We start from the raw sequence: 20,395 nt of genomic DNA, 5'->3' as shown, positions 1-20,395 counted from the left end.
GGGAACACCGTTCAAAAATCTTAAGAATTTCGAATGAAAGTCATTCACATAAGTCAAATTTGTAAATATGACGTTTCCAGCAACATCACCCTAACAAATCACACATCACTGTGTGACCACAGTCTGCCATCTTACCCTGACTCGCATACATGCTTGCAATTGTCGGTAGTTGTGATATATTTTCATTCGCTGTTATCGTCGCGCGTAGGTCGCGCATGTACGCAGACGCGGTGCGGACTCGCGTGTTGCTCTCTGTCTGGAGTGGAGACTGAGACAAACACAGGTTTGGTCGGTGCCGGTGCCGCCGGTATTATACAAAGACACATTTGCTGTATGCTCTGCTCAAATTAGGGTTATTTTATTGGGTTGCAACGAAATTTTGTGTTCGGGAGAATTCTGAGGTTATGAAGTGGCACATTTATTGATTAATATAATTGAAATTTACTATTTATGGATTTGCTGTGATTTTGGGAATTCCCTAGTTTTTGAAGGTGATGTTATCAGTAGTAGCAGTGCAATTGTATTGCAAAACAAACTTTTTGAGCACCTCTAACTAACACCACCAGACTGCTCTACACAATAGAGAGCTCAACTATAGCAACGACCTGCGCGCAGGCTTGCCACAAAATACAGATTTTTCAGCACAGGCCCGAAACACAAACGAATTTTTTTTACAGTTAAAATAAATTTGAGCAGTTTTTGTTAAATTGGCCAAAAAGATAAACATTGTTAGCATCTTTTGACATGTTCAGTTTTTGGTAAGAATATTATTCTTTAAAGTTATAATCGATTGAGTGTTTGGTATGTGCCAAAAAAATCTGTATTTGTGGCAAGCCTGCCTGCGCGTTTATTCAGTCGTCGGCAAGGTGTCAATCGGTTCGGTACATTTGAACTAGCAGCGGCAACACTAGCAGTGGGGAGTTCTTTTTTTCCCGAAACCCAGTAGAGTCGACAAGGAATAATGACTTACGGCTGTGGCAAGTAAGTATACAGTTTGGTTGAAACTATCCAGACCCGTCCCGTTGATTGTCAGTCGGCCTATCGGAAACAAATTGGCGTTGGTGCTAGTGAACAAATCGTTTTCGTGTTGATCTAGATTTTTGGTTAGTTAACAGGATGGACTAAAAATAGCGAGTGTGCCGTAAGCGGAGACAAAAATTACCAACTGGGTGTGATTCGGCAAAGCTGTGTTGTTATGGTTGTACCCGGAGAAAGATAACACGCTGCATGACACAAATTATGATCACTTGTAGCCCCAGAGGGTTAATGTTAGCCTAGGTCCGTAACTGCACTCAGTAAGTGCCACGCGGAAGAGAGAACGGAAGTGCATCGTCGCAGAAATCGCCAATTTCACGGGTCATTGATGCAGCGTAGGAAGAGACGCGCTGCTGGTTGGCAAATTTATCGATTGCTTGCTTTGCAAAGTACAGACTTTTTCGCAGACGACGACGGGGTTGGGTTAGTGGGGATGGAGTCGTTAAGATTGGTATCGCGGGCGCCCTGTTAGGGAAGGTGGAGGGGGTTGTGAATACAGAAGTAACTTACGAAGAAGTGGAGTTCGACAGCGTGACTCTGGGGTTTGATTGATGGAGTGGACAAGGTGTGGAACCGTAGAACTGTGATTTTTTGATGAACAAAGTGTTGGATATCAGTAAAATTTAATAGTTTTCATATTAGAAAGTGATTTAATATTTAAAGAAGTCATCAAAGGATACAATTTATAGCAGACTTTTTTCTTATAATAATGTTTCTTGATCACCTCAACTCATAAGCTTGCGAAAAAGGTAGAAATTTGTATGAGATTTTAAACCTTTCTAATGAAGTTTGGAATTATCGTAATAATTTGATGTTGCATTTAATAAAAATAACGAAAAAAAAATATCAAATTAAGAATGATGTCAATGTGATACAAGACATATTAGGCCGTTGCAAATATTTTTCAAAGTTTATGTCGCCCCCCCCCCCCCCTCCCCCCCCTCAAAATTGATCCGAAAAATCAGGGGGCAAAAAATATTTTTTTCAAAAAAATATCAAAATTTCAATGGAAATAGAAGTTTAATCAACTGAGAACAATCTAAAATGCCTATTTTTGCATTGTTAATCATATTTTACATGTTTGGACTCGTTTAAAAATATTTTGAACTTTTATGAAATTACAACGGCCTTATTGTAATCTTAAAAAGAAGATTCGTTTTTTAATTGTTAGAAAATTTCTGCAAAAACTTGGCACTAACTTTCCTAATCAAATTAGTCAATTAGTCTTGAAAACAATATGAGACTTGTTTTAATTTGACTAATATTCTATGAATTCTTTATGGAGAAAAATATGTGGAATTTAAAACAAATTGAAATTGGTTAAAACATATATTAGCCGTAAAATTAGTCAATACCGTGAAATGCGAAAAAATCAGATGACAAATTCGTTAGTTAGTGATTTCTCACGATATCGTGGAAACCGTGAAATTTGACAAATGCCGTGAAATGCAGTGAAATTATAAATATAAATATTAATAGAAATTTCTCCTCGTTGATTTTACGTCATACAGTCCAGACTCGATTATCCAAAGCCTCAATTATCCGAAGTTTCGATTATCCGAAGGTTTGTACACGAAAAAAAAAGAGTTCCTAAAATCGTGAACAAGCGTTCATGAAAATGGGAACCACGAACAAAGTGTTCAAATTTCATGGTACGTTTTTCAAAATCGTACACCCAAAACTGGCAGCGCTAGTACGAGAGAATGATGGTCTCGAGTCGAGAGAATAGTGGTACCATTCACGGACGCAGAGAACACAGCTCGAGATGGGCGATAGAACTATTCTCTCGAGGTTCATTTGCAAAAAAAGTTCATCCGTCAAACAAAAAACCAAAAGTGTCGACAAAGGAATCGAACCAGAGACCTTTGACAAACCAATCAATGACTTAGCTGCCTCGGCCACCACAGCTTGGTGACCATGGAGAAGTCAGAAGTCGATGTATGACACTTGTTGGAGATTTATTGATTCAACTAACGAATGAACTCATTTGTTATGATGGTGTGAGTTGGTACCATTATTCTATCGATTTTGGCACTGAGCCCTCAATAAATTTTGAGAGAACGATTATCTCGATTCTGAATTTTGGGTGTACCATGGGATTTGAACACTTTGTTCGAGGTTCCTATTTTCAAGAACGCTTGTTCACGATTTTAGGAACTCTTTTTTCTCCGTGTAAGGGACTTCGGATAATCGAATCACGAACTATGTTTTTTTCATTTTCTTGTTTTTTACATTAAATTCGAGCTCTGCGACCCTATTTTATTCGAAATTTTATGCTGACGAGGGCCTGTTTAAGTGCGTCAAACTCTTGTGGATTTTTTTTTGAAAAAAAAAATATTTTTATGATTAGTTAATACATTAAATTAAACCTTGATGATCAAATTAAATAACTATGATGCAAAACATAAAACCAACGTTTTGGATGTTATATTTTTTTGTCGAAATTTTAATCATAAGAATCTGTCTCTTAGATTGAATTTAGTTTGCAACAGAGATTACTAAAATATTCACTGATAAAATTTCTTCACAGTTTTTTTACTGAGTTTAAACTGAGAAAATATATAATTGTTTAATATTATGTGTTGAAAATAATATGTCCACACTGTTCCAAAACTTTCAGTACTATCAACTTGTGCAAACTTGCTTAACCTTTTGTTGCTCGATGTTGTCAATGCAATTTTGCTACCAAAAAAGACGTATTTTTAATGATCAAATCACTGCTCATAACAGTTAACGCCCACAACTGAGTTGATTTTCCACAAAAAATAACATGTGTGTCGGTACTTGATCCAAATCTATGTTAACTGAACCAGTTGCTTTAATAAGCCTAAAACCTAAAACCCAGTGACCAAATGCGATGCAATCTCAAGGCCCTTTCCAGAGCTGGCCCAAGTGCCACGTGATTGTGTCCACACACAATCGCGCAGAAATGTCTCGCGTCTCATTAACGTCAAAAATGCAACCCGTCCGGCTGAGGTTAAACCCACGCACGCAACTCTTTAGCAGCCCTCTCTACCGCGTGGCGGCTCAACTCACCGAGCATCATCATCATATGTATCATTATTTAATCAACCTATTAACACTTTATATTCGCGAGCACATCGCGAACATGGTTGGCTGCTGCTATACTGATGCTGATAAATAGCAAAACAAGTGCAAACCCGCGAAGAATTTGTGTGTTACTAAGTGCAGTTGCTCATCCCTTTTGATGCTGGGATAGCTGGCTATGTTTTACTGTTTACACTCAAGGGTTAAATAAAAACGAAACGAATTAGGGGAAATATACGCTTTCTAATCAAACACCTATCTTCGTCATAAGGTGGGTTTGTTGCTCGATTAAAGCTCCAAAATTGCTATTTAGGCTATAAACTTACCAGCAACAGCACAGCCTCGAGTAAGCACGCAAATGTATGCCATTTACGGATCACTTGCACTTTTGATAACAATTTCTATTTTGCGAGACCATTTCTCATAATTTTGGTGGCACACACATCCGCACGCAAGGTGAGAGCTTAACTGCTTAACGAAAGTCGCCGTCAATATCTTTTCACTTGCGCTAACGTTTTCAAAGCGCTTAAAATATGAAATTACTTCCAACTACCGGCAACATGTTCTTTTGCACATTAGTTAGTCACTCAATTGAATAATAATCCCGAAAAATGTAAATAATTAGCAAGCGCCATAAAAAACAAGCGCGCAAAGTCTTTTGACGTTTCAATTTTGACGACCCATTCCAATCAAAGGCTGCAGAAAACCGAGCGAGAAGCGACGGCAAATAAAGAACAAACGGTGGCCTCCAACACCACCAGCAGCACCTGTTGGAGTGAGCCAGTGATGCCAGGAAACGTTCTCTATAAATGCCACTTTTCGTGAGTGTACGCTTAAAATTTCAGCACAACTGGCAGCACTAGTAGAAAAAAGAATTAAGCTGAAAATAGAAAAATAGGCGTGGCCCAATGCATTCTCGTCTGATAAGAATACAGTTGGGAAGTATTTTTTTAAATGCTTGTAAAAGGAATAGCATAACTTTTAGTAAAATTGAAAGTTAACAGAAATGTTCACAAAAAGTTGCTGTTCTCGTTGGTACTTGGTTTCAGTAAATTGCAAGGAACACTCCAGATTATCCAGCATCATTCAAACACGACCGCTTATTAGGCTTAAAATTGGTATATTTCCCCTAATACATCATAAAATCATCTCATAAAGCCTTATGAGAAACTCTTTTATCTAGCAACTCTGTCTAAAAATTTGAGAACTTAAATGTTAGGTTAGATTTCCATATTAAGGGTTTGCCATTTTACTCATTTCGGCGTTTTCTTATGAACAGATGTTTGGCTAGACACGATTTTTTCAGCTCTTGTCATATTTATCAAGCTTGGTAAATCTCGAAAACATCTCCTTCTTGTATTTAAAAAAGATTAGCCAAATCCAAATATATAAAAAAAAGATTTTTTTGCATGTCTAGTGTAACTAGAAAAATGATCCAATCTCTGTACAGTAGGGTGGTTCATGGATATATGAAAAAGACAAAAGTGTTCTATTTCGTTTGCATCAACCGGAATTTCAAAGTTCTATGACCCCAGAAGCTAGCCTGAAAATTTGAGCTCATTTGATTAAGGTTTAGTTGCTCCAGTTTTGATCTGAAGTTAGTATGGAACTTGATTCAATTTAATATGGAGAATTGTAACTTTTTACATGTTCTTATAGAAAATTTCCCAAAACCCTATCAAATTTTCCTATTCATAGGTTTCTTATAGGTTTTGATCCGGGGAACAACTTTGCAGAATATCGCAAAGTGCTAAGAATTGGTCCTGAAAAGATACAGGATGTTTTTTAGAGTTTACTTTTTTCGGCAAAATTTCAAAATATGCTAAAAAAATTAATCTGTATCTTTTCGGGATCATTTCCTAGCGCTTTGCGATGTTCTACAAAGTTGTTCCCCGAATCAAAACCTATAAGAAAACACTTACATGATAAAGTTTTATCGGGTTGAGGAAAACTTTCTAGAAGAAGAGTTAAAAAGTGAAAAATAAATCAATTAAATTTATTGAAATTCCATTCTAACTTCATATCAAAACTGGAGCAACTAAACCATAACCAAGTAAGCTAAAATTTTCAGGCTAGCTTTTTGGGTCATAGTACTTCAAAATTCCGGTTGATGCAAACGAAATTGAACACTTTTGTCTTTTTCATATATCCGTGAACCACGCTACTGTACAGTTGAGTCGCTCTGGAACTTTGTTCAGAAATGTCGCGGTGACTGCTCTAATTTGTATCTAATTTGAGTGGCCAACGATCGCCACGTGACACCGCGATGCAAGCTGACTATGGGACGGTTGCTGAACTAACCACGGAGCGTATAGGGCATGAGTCAAACGCAAGCAAAATTGTTTATATTTACACGCCCAAATTGAGCTTTGTTTACATATGCTGGGTGGGACGTTAGGATAGGGGAGTGCAGACGGCACCGCGACGCTTTTTTGGGGGGGGTTATAATCCCAGAGGGGGTTTACTGTTTGGTATGCAGTCAGGTGGGCACATTTTATGTCTCCAATAATGAGGGAGAGTCTAAAACGGGAAGAATGACCAAAATCGAATTAGGTTGTTACTTTGTTTGGGCGTGGCGTGAAATCGGTAAACAGTGAAGGATGCCTCTTATTAACACTAGAACGACCAAGCCTCCCAAAAAAATTGTAGCGGTAACTTCAACTCGCTGGTTCTCAGGCATATTGTGCGTATTCCCGAAAAAGACACGCGGCATACCAGCCTCGAAACGACGCGCCGCACTTTTGGAAAATGCGCGCTGTCAAATCCCATACGTTGCGAAAATTACAGATTTCATCAAAGGTCTAGGATCGTATCGCATCGCATGGTAAAAAATCAAATTGTTCGCTCTACAGCATTTCCTTGGCGTTCTCGATTGCGAGATTCCTACTCGAAACTGGGTGTCCGAAGGCTTGTTTGTTGAGGCAATTGCAAACCTTTTTTTACACCTAAGCTTCCATCCACCCCGAGATTCGAACCGACGACCTTTGGAGGATTGCGAGTCCAACTGCCTACCAACGACTCCACCGAGACAGGAATAAGGGAGACGACCTTTATTGACTGGGGCCAACATTGACTTCCCCATTCGATGGAAGGCGTGATCAGACATATTTCGTCTCGAAAAATGCCACCGGGACCGTCTGGGATCGAACCCAGTCCAACTGGGGTGAGAGGCAATCACGCTTACCACTACACCACCGGTCTACGATCATGCACACATCCTTACAAATCACTAGAAATAAGATTCGTCAAGATTGGTTGAGTTATGCCCGAGAACCAGCGAGTTGAAGTTACCGTTCCATTTTTTTGGGTTTGGACCATCCACAAACCACGTGGACACAGTAAACCCCCAAATATCAAAATTTCCGAAACTATCAAATCAAATCAGGCGTCCAATTTTACATTAAAGTCCCTTTGACACCAAATTTCTATCTCATCACCATGTCAGGCTGAACATTATTGAAAAACATGTCTTCTTTCGCATGTTCAAAAATGGAAGGAGTTATACCGCTCCTCCATCACGAGATATCAAAAAACGAACATTGTATTCGTGATTATGGACAAAAGTTACCCCTTACTACAAAGTTTCACGCAAATCGAAGAGGGGTCGGATAGCGAAGACTTGTGATCCTTTAAAGAAGTGTCAGGTACCCGAGCATGGGAAAATAACAAGGGAAATGCGTAATAATACCTTTCTCTGGTATCAATACCAAATTTTGGTATTCCTGGACCCTTTAAAATTTGTCTTAAGGATTATGCAAGAGCAAAATGTGCTATCATACCAAATAAAAGGTATTGTTTTGATATTGCAAAATTGCAGAATTTGTCAATGGTCGAACACCACATATTGGTATTCTTTTGGTATTACAGTGTTTTATCAAATTCCTCTGAAACTATGGGAAAATTTTGACCAATTTTGACAAAATAATTAATTTTGCGCTAAAATAATGTCTCAAAGCGAATGCTTTAATTGAAAACCGGAAATTTCAAACTTGATTTTAAACATTTTTGATATACCCCCTGAAGAAATGACTTGAAATTGTGGAAAATTTTCTAAGTCAGGATGGCACATTTTGGTATTATTTTGGTATTAAAGTGTTTTATCAAATTCCTCTGAAACTATGGGAAAATTTTGACCAATTTTGACAAAATAATTAATTTTGCGCCAAAATGATGTCTCAAAGCGAATGCTTTCATTGAAAACCGGAAATTTCAAACTTGATTTCTAACATTTTTGATATGCCCCCTAAAGAAATGACTTGACATTGTGGAAAAATTTCTAAGTCAGGATGCCACATATTGGTATTATTTTGGTTTTGAAAGGTTTCATCAAATTCCTCTGAAACTATGGGAATTTTTTTTATAAATTTTGATGAGATAATTAATTTTGTGCTAAAATGACTTGAAACCCAAAAGTGTTAAAGCTGATTTTAATTTTTTTTATATACCCACTAAGATTTTTTTAAAGCGTTGAGATTTCTCTAAGTTGGGATAACCAACTTTGAAAAACGAGTTAATCGACAGATTATAAAATTTTGGTGAATTTCAATCCAGTTTCATTTTAATAACACTTATTTTTCAATCTTGTTATTTTTTAGAATCTTCAAGAACTTCAAGCACAGGCCGTTCATCAATGACAAATGCATTCAATGTGGTGAAGAATATCACTAAGAACAACATGGAATCATCAGGTGAGTAGATTTGGCTGTTGCATATGGATCATTTCCGTTTTTTCACTAACTGCAACTGTTGCACTAAAAATGGTATGAAAATACCAAATTTTGGTATTTCTTGTGCAAATACACGCGACCAAAATGTGCTCTTGGTTGCCCAGTAATAGATGGTAAAATACCATGAAATCATACCAAAATCATGTATTTGGAAGACCACAGGAATACCAAAATCTGATTTTCCAAGGGCGCGGGAATACTTAAAAATTAAACCATGGCAATACCAAGTTTTGGTATTCAAGCAATGTTCAAAAATCCAGAAGACCTCAACTTGGTATTGAAATGGTTTTATTTTGAGGTATTATTTTACTCTTGGAATAACATGGTTTGGTATTGTTGTGCCCTTCCACATACTAGACTTTGGTATGATTTCATGGTATTTTACCATCTATTACTGGGCAACCAAGGGCACATTTTGGTCCCTGTTATTTGCCCAAGTAATACCAAAATTTGGTATTCCCGTGTTATTTACCCCTGCTCGGGTAGAGAGGATTTATACAATGCGTGAACGACAATGCCGTTGATTTCGTAAAGAATTTTACTGAAAAAAAACTTTTAGAATATGTCTGGACATTTAAATGCACTCAAATTTTTAAACCTCATTTAGTTTTTAATTGGTAAATTCTAAAAATAGATGGATACAATAATGATTGTCATGAACGTATATAAAAAATACACCTGAATATTGCTCATAGGTCACATTAACTACGTAAAAGAAATCAAAGTGCTCCATCAATCAGCAGGCCCACTCAATCATTTAGTCCTAATGATGCATGCATGAGGAGTAGCGTGGTTCACGTTTCTATGAAAAAGACAAAAGTTGTTATTTTGTCTTGCATCAACCGGAATTTCGTTCTTTTATGTCCCCAGAAGCACTCCTGAAAATTTGAGCCCATTTGGTAAGGTCTAGGAGCTCCAGTTTTAATTTGAAATTTATATGGGATTTTGATTTATTTTCCATGGGAAACTATCTTTTTACATTGTATTAGGATTTTTTATAAATCGATGAAATGACTTGATTCTTATAGTAGGAGATAGGTTTTGAACTGGGAACAACTTTGTAGAACATACCAACATGCTAGGAAGTGACCCTTTAAAGATACAGATACTTTTAGATGGTGGCTGGCCTTCAAAGTCACCATCTAAAAGTATCTGTATCTTTAAAGGGTCACTTCTAGCATGTTGGTATGTTCTTCAAAGTTGTTCCCAGTTCAAAACCTTCTCTACTATAAGAATCAAGTCATTTCATCGATTCCTAATACAATGATAGTTTCCATGGAAAATAAATCAAAATCCCATATAAATTTCAAATTAAAACTGGAGCTCCTAGACCTTACCAAATGGGCTCAAATTTTCAGGAGTGCTTCTGGGGACATAAAAGAACGAAATTCCGGTTGATGCAAGACAAAATAACAACTTTTGTCTTTTTCATAGAAACGTGAACCACGCTAATGAGGAGTCAAATATGTACTCAGCAGAGCTATGTTAATATTTTCCAAAATATATAGGACAATATTCTCTTTCTGATTAAATAATATTAATCTATTTAGCTTCTATTTGTTTGAATACCTTGTATATTTTATTAACCCTAACTGACTGACAATCACCGGGTTCGATCACAAATTAACTCACCCAAAATGTCTGCTAACAAATCTCGACCCTCTCTCAGGACTACGGCTCTGCTAGCGGGGCTAGTTCTCACCACCTTTCTGCACCTTGCGACCGCCGAAACGTACGAGTGCACCATCGGCAAGCTCGAGTACGGCGAGGGCGAGTTCTGCATATTCCGGAATGTAAGCTACAGCGCCAAGTCAACGGCGAGCATCGGCTTCAAGACGCCCGGGAACTCGGTCCAGACGCGGATCGCGTTCGAGGAATCCGAGCTGGACCACCTGCCGAAGGAGTTTCTGAGCAAGTTTGGCAAGGACATGCGGGTGCTGCACGTGGTGCGCTGCAAGCTGCAGTCGGTGGTCATTACGAACGCGATGGAGGAGCTGTTTGCTACGGATAATTACATTGAGAAGGTTATCGTGCATCAACAGTCGGGAAGTTCTCCGATCAAGTCGATCCATCTGCAGTCGAACAGGCTGGAGGATGTTTCGAACATTACGAGAAATTGTAAGAATGTTACAATTTTGGATTTGAGCCGAAATGAGCTGCTGTCGAAGGAAAGCGTGATAAATTTGGGAATGTTCAATGGATTGAATCAGTTGGAGTACTTGCTGCTGGCTGACGTTGGTGCCCTCTACCTCGATTACGATAATCTGCCAAACCTGCCTTCCTTGACTCTGTTGGACCTCTCGATGAACAATTTGCTTCCATCGGATCTTCAAGTGGACAAACTGTCTGTGCTGGAGAATCTAAGAGTGCTTCGTTTCAACGATATTGGCTTTGCCCAGCTGGATTATGCTCACCTGACTCAAATGAAGTCCCTCAAGCAGGTATATCTGGAGGGAAATTCCTTCGACTGTGTATATTTGGTGGACATGATCAACTTTCTGAACGAGAAGGGCATTGAAACTCCGGTTGCTCGACCGGCAACGGTCTGCTCGACGGGATTTAAGGTAGAGAAGCAAATGTGCTGCAAGTCTTCGGACTTGGGAGTACCCATTAAAACTACCAAACCCATTACAACTCATGGTTCGACGCACAAACCAGCCTCAGAACTGAACGAAGTTTATACCAGTAAGACTACGGAAACTATGCCGACCATGAAAACAACCGGATCCGCTGAAATGAAACCAAAGACGAGCTCAGGAAATGGAGTCTCGGAAGTCACCATCAACTTCAGCTGCATACTAGTCGGCTTAGCCTTGGCTAAGCTATCGAGCTTCTAAAGACAGTAACGTTACTCATCGGGAAGAGTTGCAAACTCTTCCCCTCCCTCAAAGATAATAACACTTACAGATATTCCACGAGCTTTCAACGATCCATTGTGTGCACTTCATCCGGTAATCATAAAGGGTAAAAAAAAACAAAAAAACCTCACCAAAGCAGCACACCACAAACTTCATTCGCTCGAGCTTACAAAGCTCAAACACACACTTTCGCGGTCAGTGTTTAACACCACCCCCTTCCCTTTTTTCGCTTCGCGCACATCGCGCACATTCGCGGGATAATCTCAAAGATAGATAGAAGTGCTCTTAAAACTGCTATGCAAGATTGTTTTTTGGATGGATTTTTGTAACCCCCCACACGCACACAGAAACACACGATTTGTACGTTTTTTAATTCCTCTCAGTGTGGATTTTTGAGTATTGTAAGTGTAACGTAATTGTAACGGAGAGCACTGCTTCACTGTAGTGTGTAGGAGGTGATACTCTTAAAATTGACGTGAAAACAACGAATCCAGTTCAGCAACCGTAATCTTTGTGGGTGCTGTTGTTACGCCCAAACGAGGGAAAACAAATCCTCTGACAGAATTTACAGTATCTCTGACATCGAATGAAGATATCGTTGACAATGAGTGAAAAATTGAACGGTTTTTATATTCTCAGTATTATGAGTGTAAGGTTTTAATTATCTCCTAATATCTCACGGAGCTCTTCTATTATTTTAAAGGTCTTTGGCTTAAGGGGTTACATACATGTAGAAAATCACAAAATTTTAAATTACAAAACATTTGTTAAATCCACTCAAAAGATGATTTTTAATCACTCCTGAAGATATTTCATGATTAAACTGAGTAAGAGACGATTTAAGCTCAAAATTTTGCCATGCGCAAAGCGGGCTGTCAATCTTTGTTGGCGTTTGTCCCTAAACACCGAGTTGATTTACGGGTGCCACAATATCTCGAGATGGGATGGACCAAATTGGCTGAAATTTGAGGTGAAGGCTATCAAGCAACGTTGCCAGGTTTTTTGGGGGGAGATCTGTATTTTCTTGAAAATAAATCTGTGTTATGTCTAATTTGAATCCATAGAAGACATTTTATTTTTTTTTAATAACAGATTTATGCTTTTTAATCATATTAAATCATAATTTCATTACTAAATTCTTGAAACTTTAAAAAAATCATTTTAAAAAAATCTGTATATACAGATTTTTGGGATTTTTGGGATCGAAAAATCTGTAAATACAGATTTATCTGTATATCTGGCATGGCTGCTCTCAAGATGTATACCGTTTGCATGACGAAACCCAATTTTTAAAATTGCTTTTTAAAAAATACAAAAATCGAAAACTAACGATTTATTAATATGAAAAACACAAAAATATTTTTATCTTTTTTTATAATAAATTTTTTGAAGATCGGGCTTCGTCATGCACACGGAATTGGTTTAATGAGTTTTCACCAAAATTTTGAGCCGATTTGGTCAAGACAGTGTTGAGATATCGTGGCAGTTGAAAATTTATATTTTGATGCCCTGAAAACAGAATTGTATGTAACCCCTTAACGATAAGTACAATTTCTAAACTCTAATCACAGGTACAACACTCTTGAAATCATAAAAAAAATGTTTAAATCTCAACAAGTTCTTCTAAAGGAGCACTTGGAAAAGATGCACGTCTGATCCAGATTAAGAACAATGCTGCCATTTCAGATTCTAAGAGAAGTTGTTTGAAGACGATGTTATACATTCTTTGATTCATTTCAAACTTTTGGGCAACTATTGTCCCATGCAAAGTTGAAAAAAAAAAAATCAAAAAACGCATGAGATATTTGAAAAAGGCAAAAACATACATTTTGTAATTTTTTTGTTTAAAAAAACAGCTTTGTACATTGTTGTATCTATAATATCCCATGCGATATAATGACCTGTAAACACTACCCTGAGATGTCGTGACTAAAGAGATTTTTTAGTGTTATAGACAGAATTGGTTGGAAATTACTTCGAGGGTATTTAAGGAACTTTTCTACACCTACAGGCAATTATTTAAACAAACAGGATTGGTTCAACCTGATTTTTTTTTTTGAAAATAAACCTCGATGATATTGCTCTATTCTATCACTTTGTAATAAACATTTGTTTGCGAAACTCAATCGATGTCAGAACTGTTTGGTTTGGGTGTACAAAATAAAACAAGTATCATTTTTCGCAAAGTGCTCATCTAAGAATACATAACACTGGAATGTTGTAACTTGATTCCAAGGCTGAAATGCATAAATATTATAATTCCAAGCATTTCAATTGGTGTACTATTAAAAGCATTCAAAATGTGAAAAAACAAGTATTACTAACTGATATTACCTTATGTTCCCATAAAAAAAACCTTCTAAAACTAACATGAAAACCAAAATTAAGCTTAACCTAGCATATTTCCACCAAACTAAATCAAATCAGTAACGCTTTTTCTCTGCTAGTAGTTTCTCAATGTCAGTAGATCACATCAAGTTTAGCTCAACTCGACCTTTTTCCCCCGTTAGCCACCCACCCACCAACAAAAAAAAATTAAAAAAATGACATTTTCATCACAGAAAGAGCCACACCACCAGAGTCCAATCAGTAGAATTTAGAAGAAACCACGTGGCGACTCGTCATTAACTTTATCTAAGCCATATTTCCAACCACTCTCTTGATATGAGGAAAGATACCGTTCAGTACCGAATTCTAGTCGGGTTTTGCCATAGAGAAGAAGCAGTGTGTATCGAGTAGTGTGCGACCACCACGTGTTAGAGGAACAAAGTTTTTCGAGGTGTGTCGAAATTTGATATAGAGCAACCAAAGTAACGAAACAAAAAAAAAAGTATGATAGTTGAGTAGAAGAAATCAGGAAACAAAAAAAAACAAAATAAAACGCTTTCAACGAGTTAATTTGCCAAACACACCAATGCCGTCGCAGAGAGTGAAACGAAACGAATAGTTAAGATTTGCCGCAAACCGAAACAGTTAACGTTGGATCGATTTTAAACCAGAATAGTCCAGTAGCGAAACAGCATCTTTTGTAAGCAGGCTCACATTTGTATTTCTACGGTATAGGGTAAGGATCAGCGCCACCTTCATTTTCCAGGCTATTTAGCATACTTAGCACCGACAACTCAACAAAACGCCATATCTGCAGAGGGATGGTGGCGGAAAGCGCATCCCGGTACATGTCTGCAAAACGTTTTTTGCCAAATATTTCTCTTTTCTAGCATGTGATACACAATAAAGAAAACAACCAGTTTTGCTAACAGAAATCGTGTTTTACTTCATTGCTTGAGTTTTAAGATTAAGTATAAGATTTCCTTAAACAGCTCGAATATTGCAGCCACGTCTTTATAGAGAAAAGCTTTCATTTTCGAAGCTTTATTTTCGAGTTTGAAAGCTTTTCGTTGGACTCTCATTCGTGCTCTTTATGTTTCACTTGAGTAAATGCCAACAACAAACCAAATAAACCTTAACATGCTGGAACACTTTTTAACCACAAATTAACTCATTTCAACGTATTATGACAATTTTTCAATAAGTTATGAATTTTAAAAACGTTTCATAATAAAATTTATTTCTTTTCTTGCACATGAAACACACAGTAAAAAATAATGTAAATTTGGAAGCTGTAATTTTGGAAGGTTGATTATTACCTCTTTCATGATGTAATTTTACCTCAATTTAGACTGAAAAAGTGCCATTACACGAGAAAAGAGGTGAAATTACACATTTCCAGAGGTAAGTTTACACCTTTTTTCTGACATAAAAGATGTACCCCTTCCCAGATGTAATATTTCCATGATTTTTTATCTGTGCAATCCTTCTCTGTTTAACATTTCTCATTTTCGAATGAGGCCTTGTAATCATTCGATAACACGTAAACGCTTCAGTTTTAACAAAGTAACTATGATAGATAGAATTTGGATAAAAAAAATGCTATGGAATCCTCTTAAGCAACCATGTGCACCCAATTATTCTTGCTATCCCCATAGATAAACGTGGGTGCGCATGGTTGCTTAAGATGCTTCCATAGCATTTTTATCCATCCCTTCTTTAAAAGATGGTGATAATATCCTATTAACTAATGTGGAGAAAGCTCAAAAAACTTGCTCAGCAGTTTGAGAGTGCTCATAATTTCAACTTGAATGTTTTGAGCAGAGCTGAAAATGTCAGGGGTCATGACGCGAGAATCGGCGACGCATACACGAATTTTTCAGATCCATTCACTGAACCGCAAAACCGTGACATAAACAAACCCGCCGCAGTCGTGAGTGCCCTAGCTCACTGAGCAGCTGCAATGCGAGGCAGTAGTCGACCAACGCTCATTCGACGTTGCACGCACACACATAAAGAAACAAGTTTTTACACAAAAAGTTGGTATTTATGCGTGGAAATGTAATTTTGAATATAAGTTATGGTTGTTTTAAGTGTTTTGCACAGTCTAGAACCATTCAATTGTTTAAAAATAGTCAAAATAGTGTTTAGAGAGGTTTTTACGAGTCAATCATACAACACGAATTGAGTGAGTGTAGTTCATTTTTTCACGTCTCTCATTCTCCAGCAGCCGACCGGCACGAGTCAGGCGGCAGTGGTTGAAAGGACACAGTAGGCTTACAGTCACATGCTAGCAGTGAACTGACATTTTGGTTTGCTTCATGTGTACGCTGGGTTGGAAACATTTTGCAGGCCTGGTTTTGAGTCCTATTGAAGAACAAATTTCAATAGAATTTCAGAATATTGTTGACAAATTTTCATCAGATGAAGTTTTTAATACGGATCTGAATGAAATAAAATCTATTATCAAAAAATTTTAGAATATGAAAGCTCCTGGTGAGGATGGCATTTTTTTCATTTTAATTAAAAAAATACCAAAAGCAACTTTAAGTAGCTTGGTCAAAATTTTCAACAAATGTTTTGATTTGGCATATTTTCCCAGTAAATGGAAAAATGCCAAAGTAATTCCGATTTTGAAACCGGATAAAAATCCTGCTGAAGCTTCAAGCTATCAGCCCATTAGTTTGCTTTCATCTATTAGTAAATTATTCGAAAAAATAATTCTTAATAGAATGATGACGCATATTAATGAAAATTCAATTTTCGCTGATGAGCAGTTTGGATTTCGCCTTGGGCATTCAACTACTTATCAGTTGTTGAAAGTTTCAAATTTAATTCGGAGCAACAAATCTGAGGGCTATTCTACTGGCGCTGCTTTTCCAGACATAGAAAAAGCATTTGACAGTGTTTGGCATAAAGGTTTGATTGCGAAATTGAAAAGGTTTAATTTTCCGATTTATATCGTGAAAATTATTCAAAATTATTTGACGGATCGTACTCTGCAGGTATGTTATCAGAATAGCAAATCTGATCAACTACCTGTACGCGCAGGCGTCCCTCAAGGAAGCATTTTGGGTCCAATTTTATACACTATTTTTACTTCTGACTTGCTTGATTTGCCCCCAGGATGTCAGAAATCACTTTTTGCTGATGATATAAGCATCTCCGCCAAAGGTAGAAGTCTTCGTGACATCACAAGAAGATTACAAAACAGCTTGGATATTTTCAATTCTTATTTGAAAGAATGGAAAATTACTCCAAATGCTGCAAAAACTCAACTTATTATTTTCCCTCACAAACCAAGGGCTGATTTTCTTAAACCAAAAAGTCATCACAATATAAAGATGAATGAGGTAAATTTAAAGTGGGAGGATCAAGTGAAATATCTTGGACTTGCTTTTGACAAAAACCTTACTTACAAGGATCACATTGAAAGTATCCAGGTTAAATGTAACAAATATATTAAATGTTTGTATCCACTTATAAACAGGAATTCTAGACTTTGTCTCAAGAATAAACTGTTAATTTATAAACAAATTTTCAGACCTGCCATGCTTTATGCTGTGCCGATATGGACAAGCTGTTGCTTAACCAGGAAGAAAAAACTTCAGAGGATTCAGAACAAAATTCTGAAAATGATTCTGAAACTTCCTCCCTGGTTCAGCACCAGTGAACTTCATCAATTAGCCGAAGTTGACACTTTGGATGTTATGTCCAATAAGATAATTGATGCATTTCGACAAAAATCATTGCAGTCTTCAGCTGCATTGATCCGCTCTTTATATAGTTTATAAGTTAGTTTTAAGGTATCCCTTTTCCCTTTTGTACATGTAGGACCTCCTACATTTGAAATCACTGAATAGCGAAAGCTACAATATTTCATGAATAAAAGAAAATTGCTAGTATTTATAATTGAGGTGAAAAGTCGTCGATTGTGATTGGACACTCAATAATATTTTAACTGAATGAATGTACATGGAAAAGAAAACTGAATAAATATAAATTTAAAAAAAATAGCATTTTTATCCAAATTTTCCATTTTTCTTATTGGCACGGAATCCACTTAAACTTTAATTCTGTCGATTGGAGCGTATTCTGATAGGCAAAATTTACCAAACCTTAGCGAAACTAAAGCATTTACTGACGTCAATTTGAAAAAGTCGAATTGTGTAATTGAGTCATGGATAAAAATTTTGCAAAAAAAAACCTCAATGACTTGAAATAAATTGCGGATAATTTTCCGCCAACTCACACGATATCAGAAAAAGTTGCCCAGACACCTCTTAGATTTTCATGAAACTTTGCTCTAAGGGGTAATTTTGGTCCATGATCACGAATCAAAGGTCTATTTTTCGTTATCTCGTGACGGTAGAGCAGATACGTTTTTCAGTGATTTGTAGCTCGAAACCGTAAAGAGGTAGAAATTTGGTGTCAAAGGAACTATTGTGTAAAATTGGACGCCCGATTTGATAGCGTTCTCAAAATTCTGAAAAAAGTATTTTTCATAACTTTTTTCAAATGTTTTAAAACCGCTGCCATTTTCCGTTACTTATCTGTCAAAAATCTTGCGTTATTTTATGTGACATTAAATGTACTTTTCGAATCTGAAATAACCCAGAAAAGTCATCTTTTCGTCTAGAACAACAATTTTCATTTTTAAACTACGTGTTTTTCTAACTTTGCAGGGGTTTGTTAGAGTGTATCAATGTTTTATAAAGTTACGCCATTCAATTACAATTTTTCTGGTGCCTGTTCAAACATGCACAGTTTTAGTGAGTTGATTTTTTGACGATTTCGTCAATTTACCGTTTTTTACGGCATTTTAGGATTCCATTCGACATTTTCATATGTTAAGCACTTTTTTTAAACTTCTCCCTATTTTTCTTTGAAAGGTCAACTTATTACCTTTTATTTGCGTAAAAAACAGCTAAACTCGGTTGAAATGACGAGCAGATATGATTTTTTAATAAAAGTGGTTTTTGCGATAATTCTAGAAAATGGCCATATTTCAGACCACCCTAACACGGCGTAGGTCACCCTAAAGGCCAAACAAAAAATGCGGGTCTAATTATTTCAGCCATGGAACTCCCAGAAAAACTTTGAACCCGATCAGAGCGCTTTTTGTTTTTTTTTTTTTCATGCTGTTTTCGTAGGATATTGCTGTATATTTATTTTCCTTTTCCGGTAAAACTGGGCAAAATTTCAAAATTCCCGGTTTTGTTATAACCCCGGGAAATCGCAGGATGGAAAAATTTTTAAATCGAATCCCAAATTTTTACATCGAATCCCGTGTAGTGGCGGGGTTGGGTAACTGCGTAGCCGTTGCGTTGCGTTGATTCGTAAAAATATGTTTTAAATCGTTTTTAATAATAACAGTGAGTCAAATATTTGTCCGAAATTTTCAAATTGTCCAAGCAAAACATTCTGACCCAGGACCGTACAGAAATTCTCAGCAAGGAAAGTGAAAATTTCAAATTTCAGACTAGGGACTCGGGACTCCTTTATCTGACCACCACAAAATTTTCCTCCGAGGGGTTAAACCGGTTATGGGACAATCCGGCTTGTTTAACGGTATTGTTCCGAAACAGTAGTTTTGGTCGAAAAATGTCAATAAAAAAGATGAAAATAATGTATATTTTGAACAAATATTGCTAAAACTTGTTCAATAGAGACTCTTAGAACATAAAATAGCAATTTTATAAAAATAGTTGTTTATAAACTAATGTTTTGATATGTTTTACTTAAAAAAAACTAAATTTAAACCAATTTTTAATATAAATTAACTAAACAAAGTTATCAGAAGTTCCAAGTTGTCACCAACTCGTCAGTTGTGTGCTATCTTGTGACAACGACCATTCAGTACTTTTCGAAAAAATCGATTTTTAAAGTTTGTTGATAAATAATTTCAAAACTATGAATGATAAAGCCAAACTTTTTGAAGCAATCGGTTTGTATACTATTGCTTAACAAATGCTCCAAGTTTCAACTAATTTGGTTACACCAGTTAAAAGATACAGTAAATAATGAAAACAAAAATCTGAAAAGCACGTGTCACAAGTGTGTTTCGAAAGTAAAATTGTACTACGTGTCACAAGTGTGCACAGAATTCCTATACAAACTAAAATAAGCTCGAATCAATGGTTTAATCGACATAATCAGTAAATTTTTATAAACAAAAGGTTGCATTGCCTTTAGAAAGTATGTGTGTACATAAATTTGTGAAAAACAAGAAACATTTTCCACATTTTCCAACAACATGTATGACGTGTCACAAGTGTGCACAATCATTTTGATGATAAATTGGTCTATGTCACAAGTGTGTATTGCGATATCCGGGCAACGGAAGCGAGTTTCCATAATCGGGTTAAAGCATCTTGTAGTGTTTGTTAAGTATAGCAA

The 20,395-nt window shown here is 36.7% G+C and overlaps 2 protein-coding genes across 2 annotated transcripts in view; both read left to right on the top strand.

The window, feature by feature from the left end:
• Nucleotides 1–20,395, top strand: part of LOC6036631 (neuromodulin) — a 220,728-nt gene that overhangs the window by 4,222 nt on the left and 196,111 nt on the right. The window lies entirely within an intron of this gene.
• On the top strand, nt 840–13,077 carry LOC6036635. The gene is made up of 2 exons (XM_038256059.1): nt 840–981; nt 10,480–13,077. The coding sequence occupies exons 1-2, from the start codon at nt 962–964 to the stop codon at nt 11,645–11,647; spliced, it is 1,188 nt and encodes a 395-aa protein (XP_038111987.1). The 5' UTR covers nt 840–961; the 3' UTR covers nt 11,648–13,077.

Source organism: Culex quinquefasciatus, chromosome 2 (genome assembly GCF_015732765.1).
Source record: "Culex quinquefasciatus strain JHB chromosome 2, VPISU_Cqui_1.0_pri_paternal, whole genome shotgun sequence".
NCBI lineage: Eukaryota > Metazoa > Arthropoda > Insecta > Diptera > Culicidae > Culex > Culex quinquefasciatus.
Note: the sequence above shows the minus strand (reverse complement) of the source record. Positions and strands in the feature narration are given on the sequence as shown.

What these genes read in the sequence shown, in the direction of transcription:
- LOC6036635 (XM_038256059.1), top strand. Translation starts at nt 962, where the DNA reads ATGACTTACGGCTGTGGCAA. An exon ending in ATGACTTACGGCTGTGGCAA is followed by an intron (nt 982 to 10,479) that starts GTAAGTATACAG and finishes ACCCTCTCTCAG; the next exon opens with GACTACGGCTCTGCTAGCGG.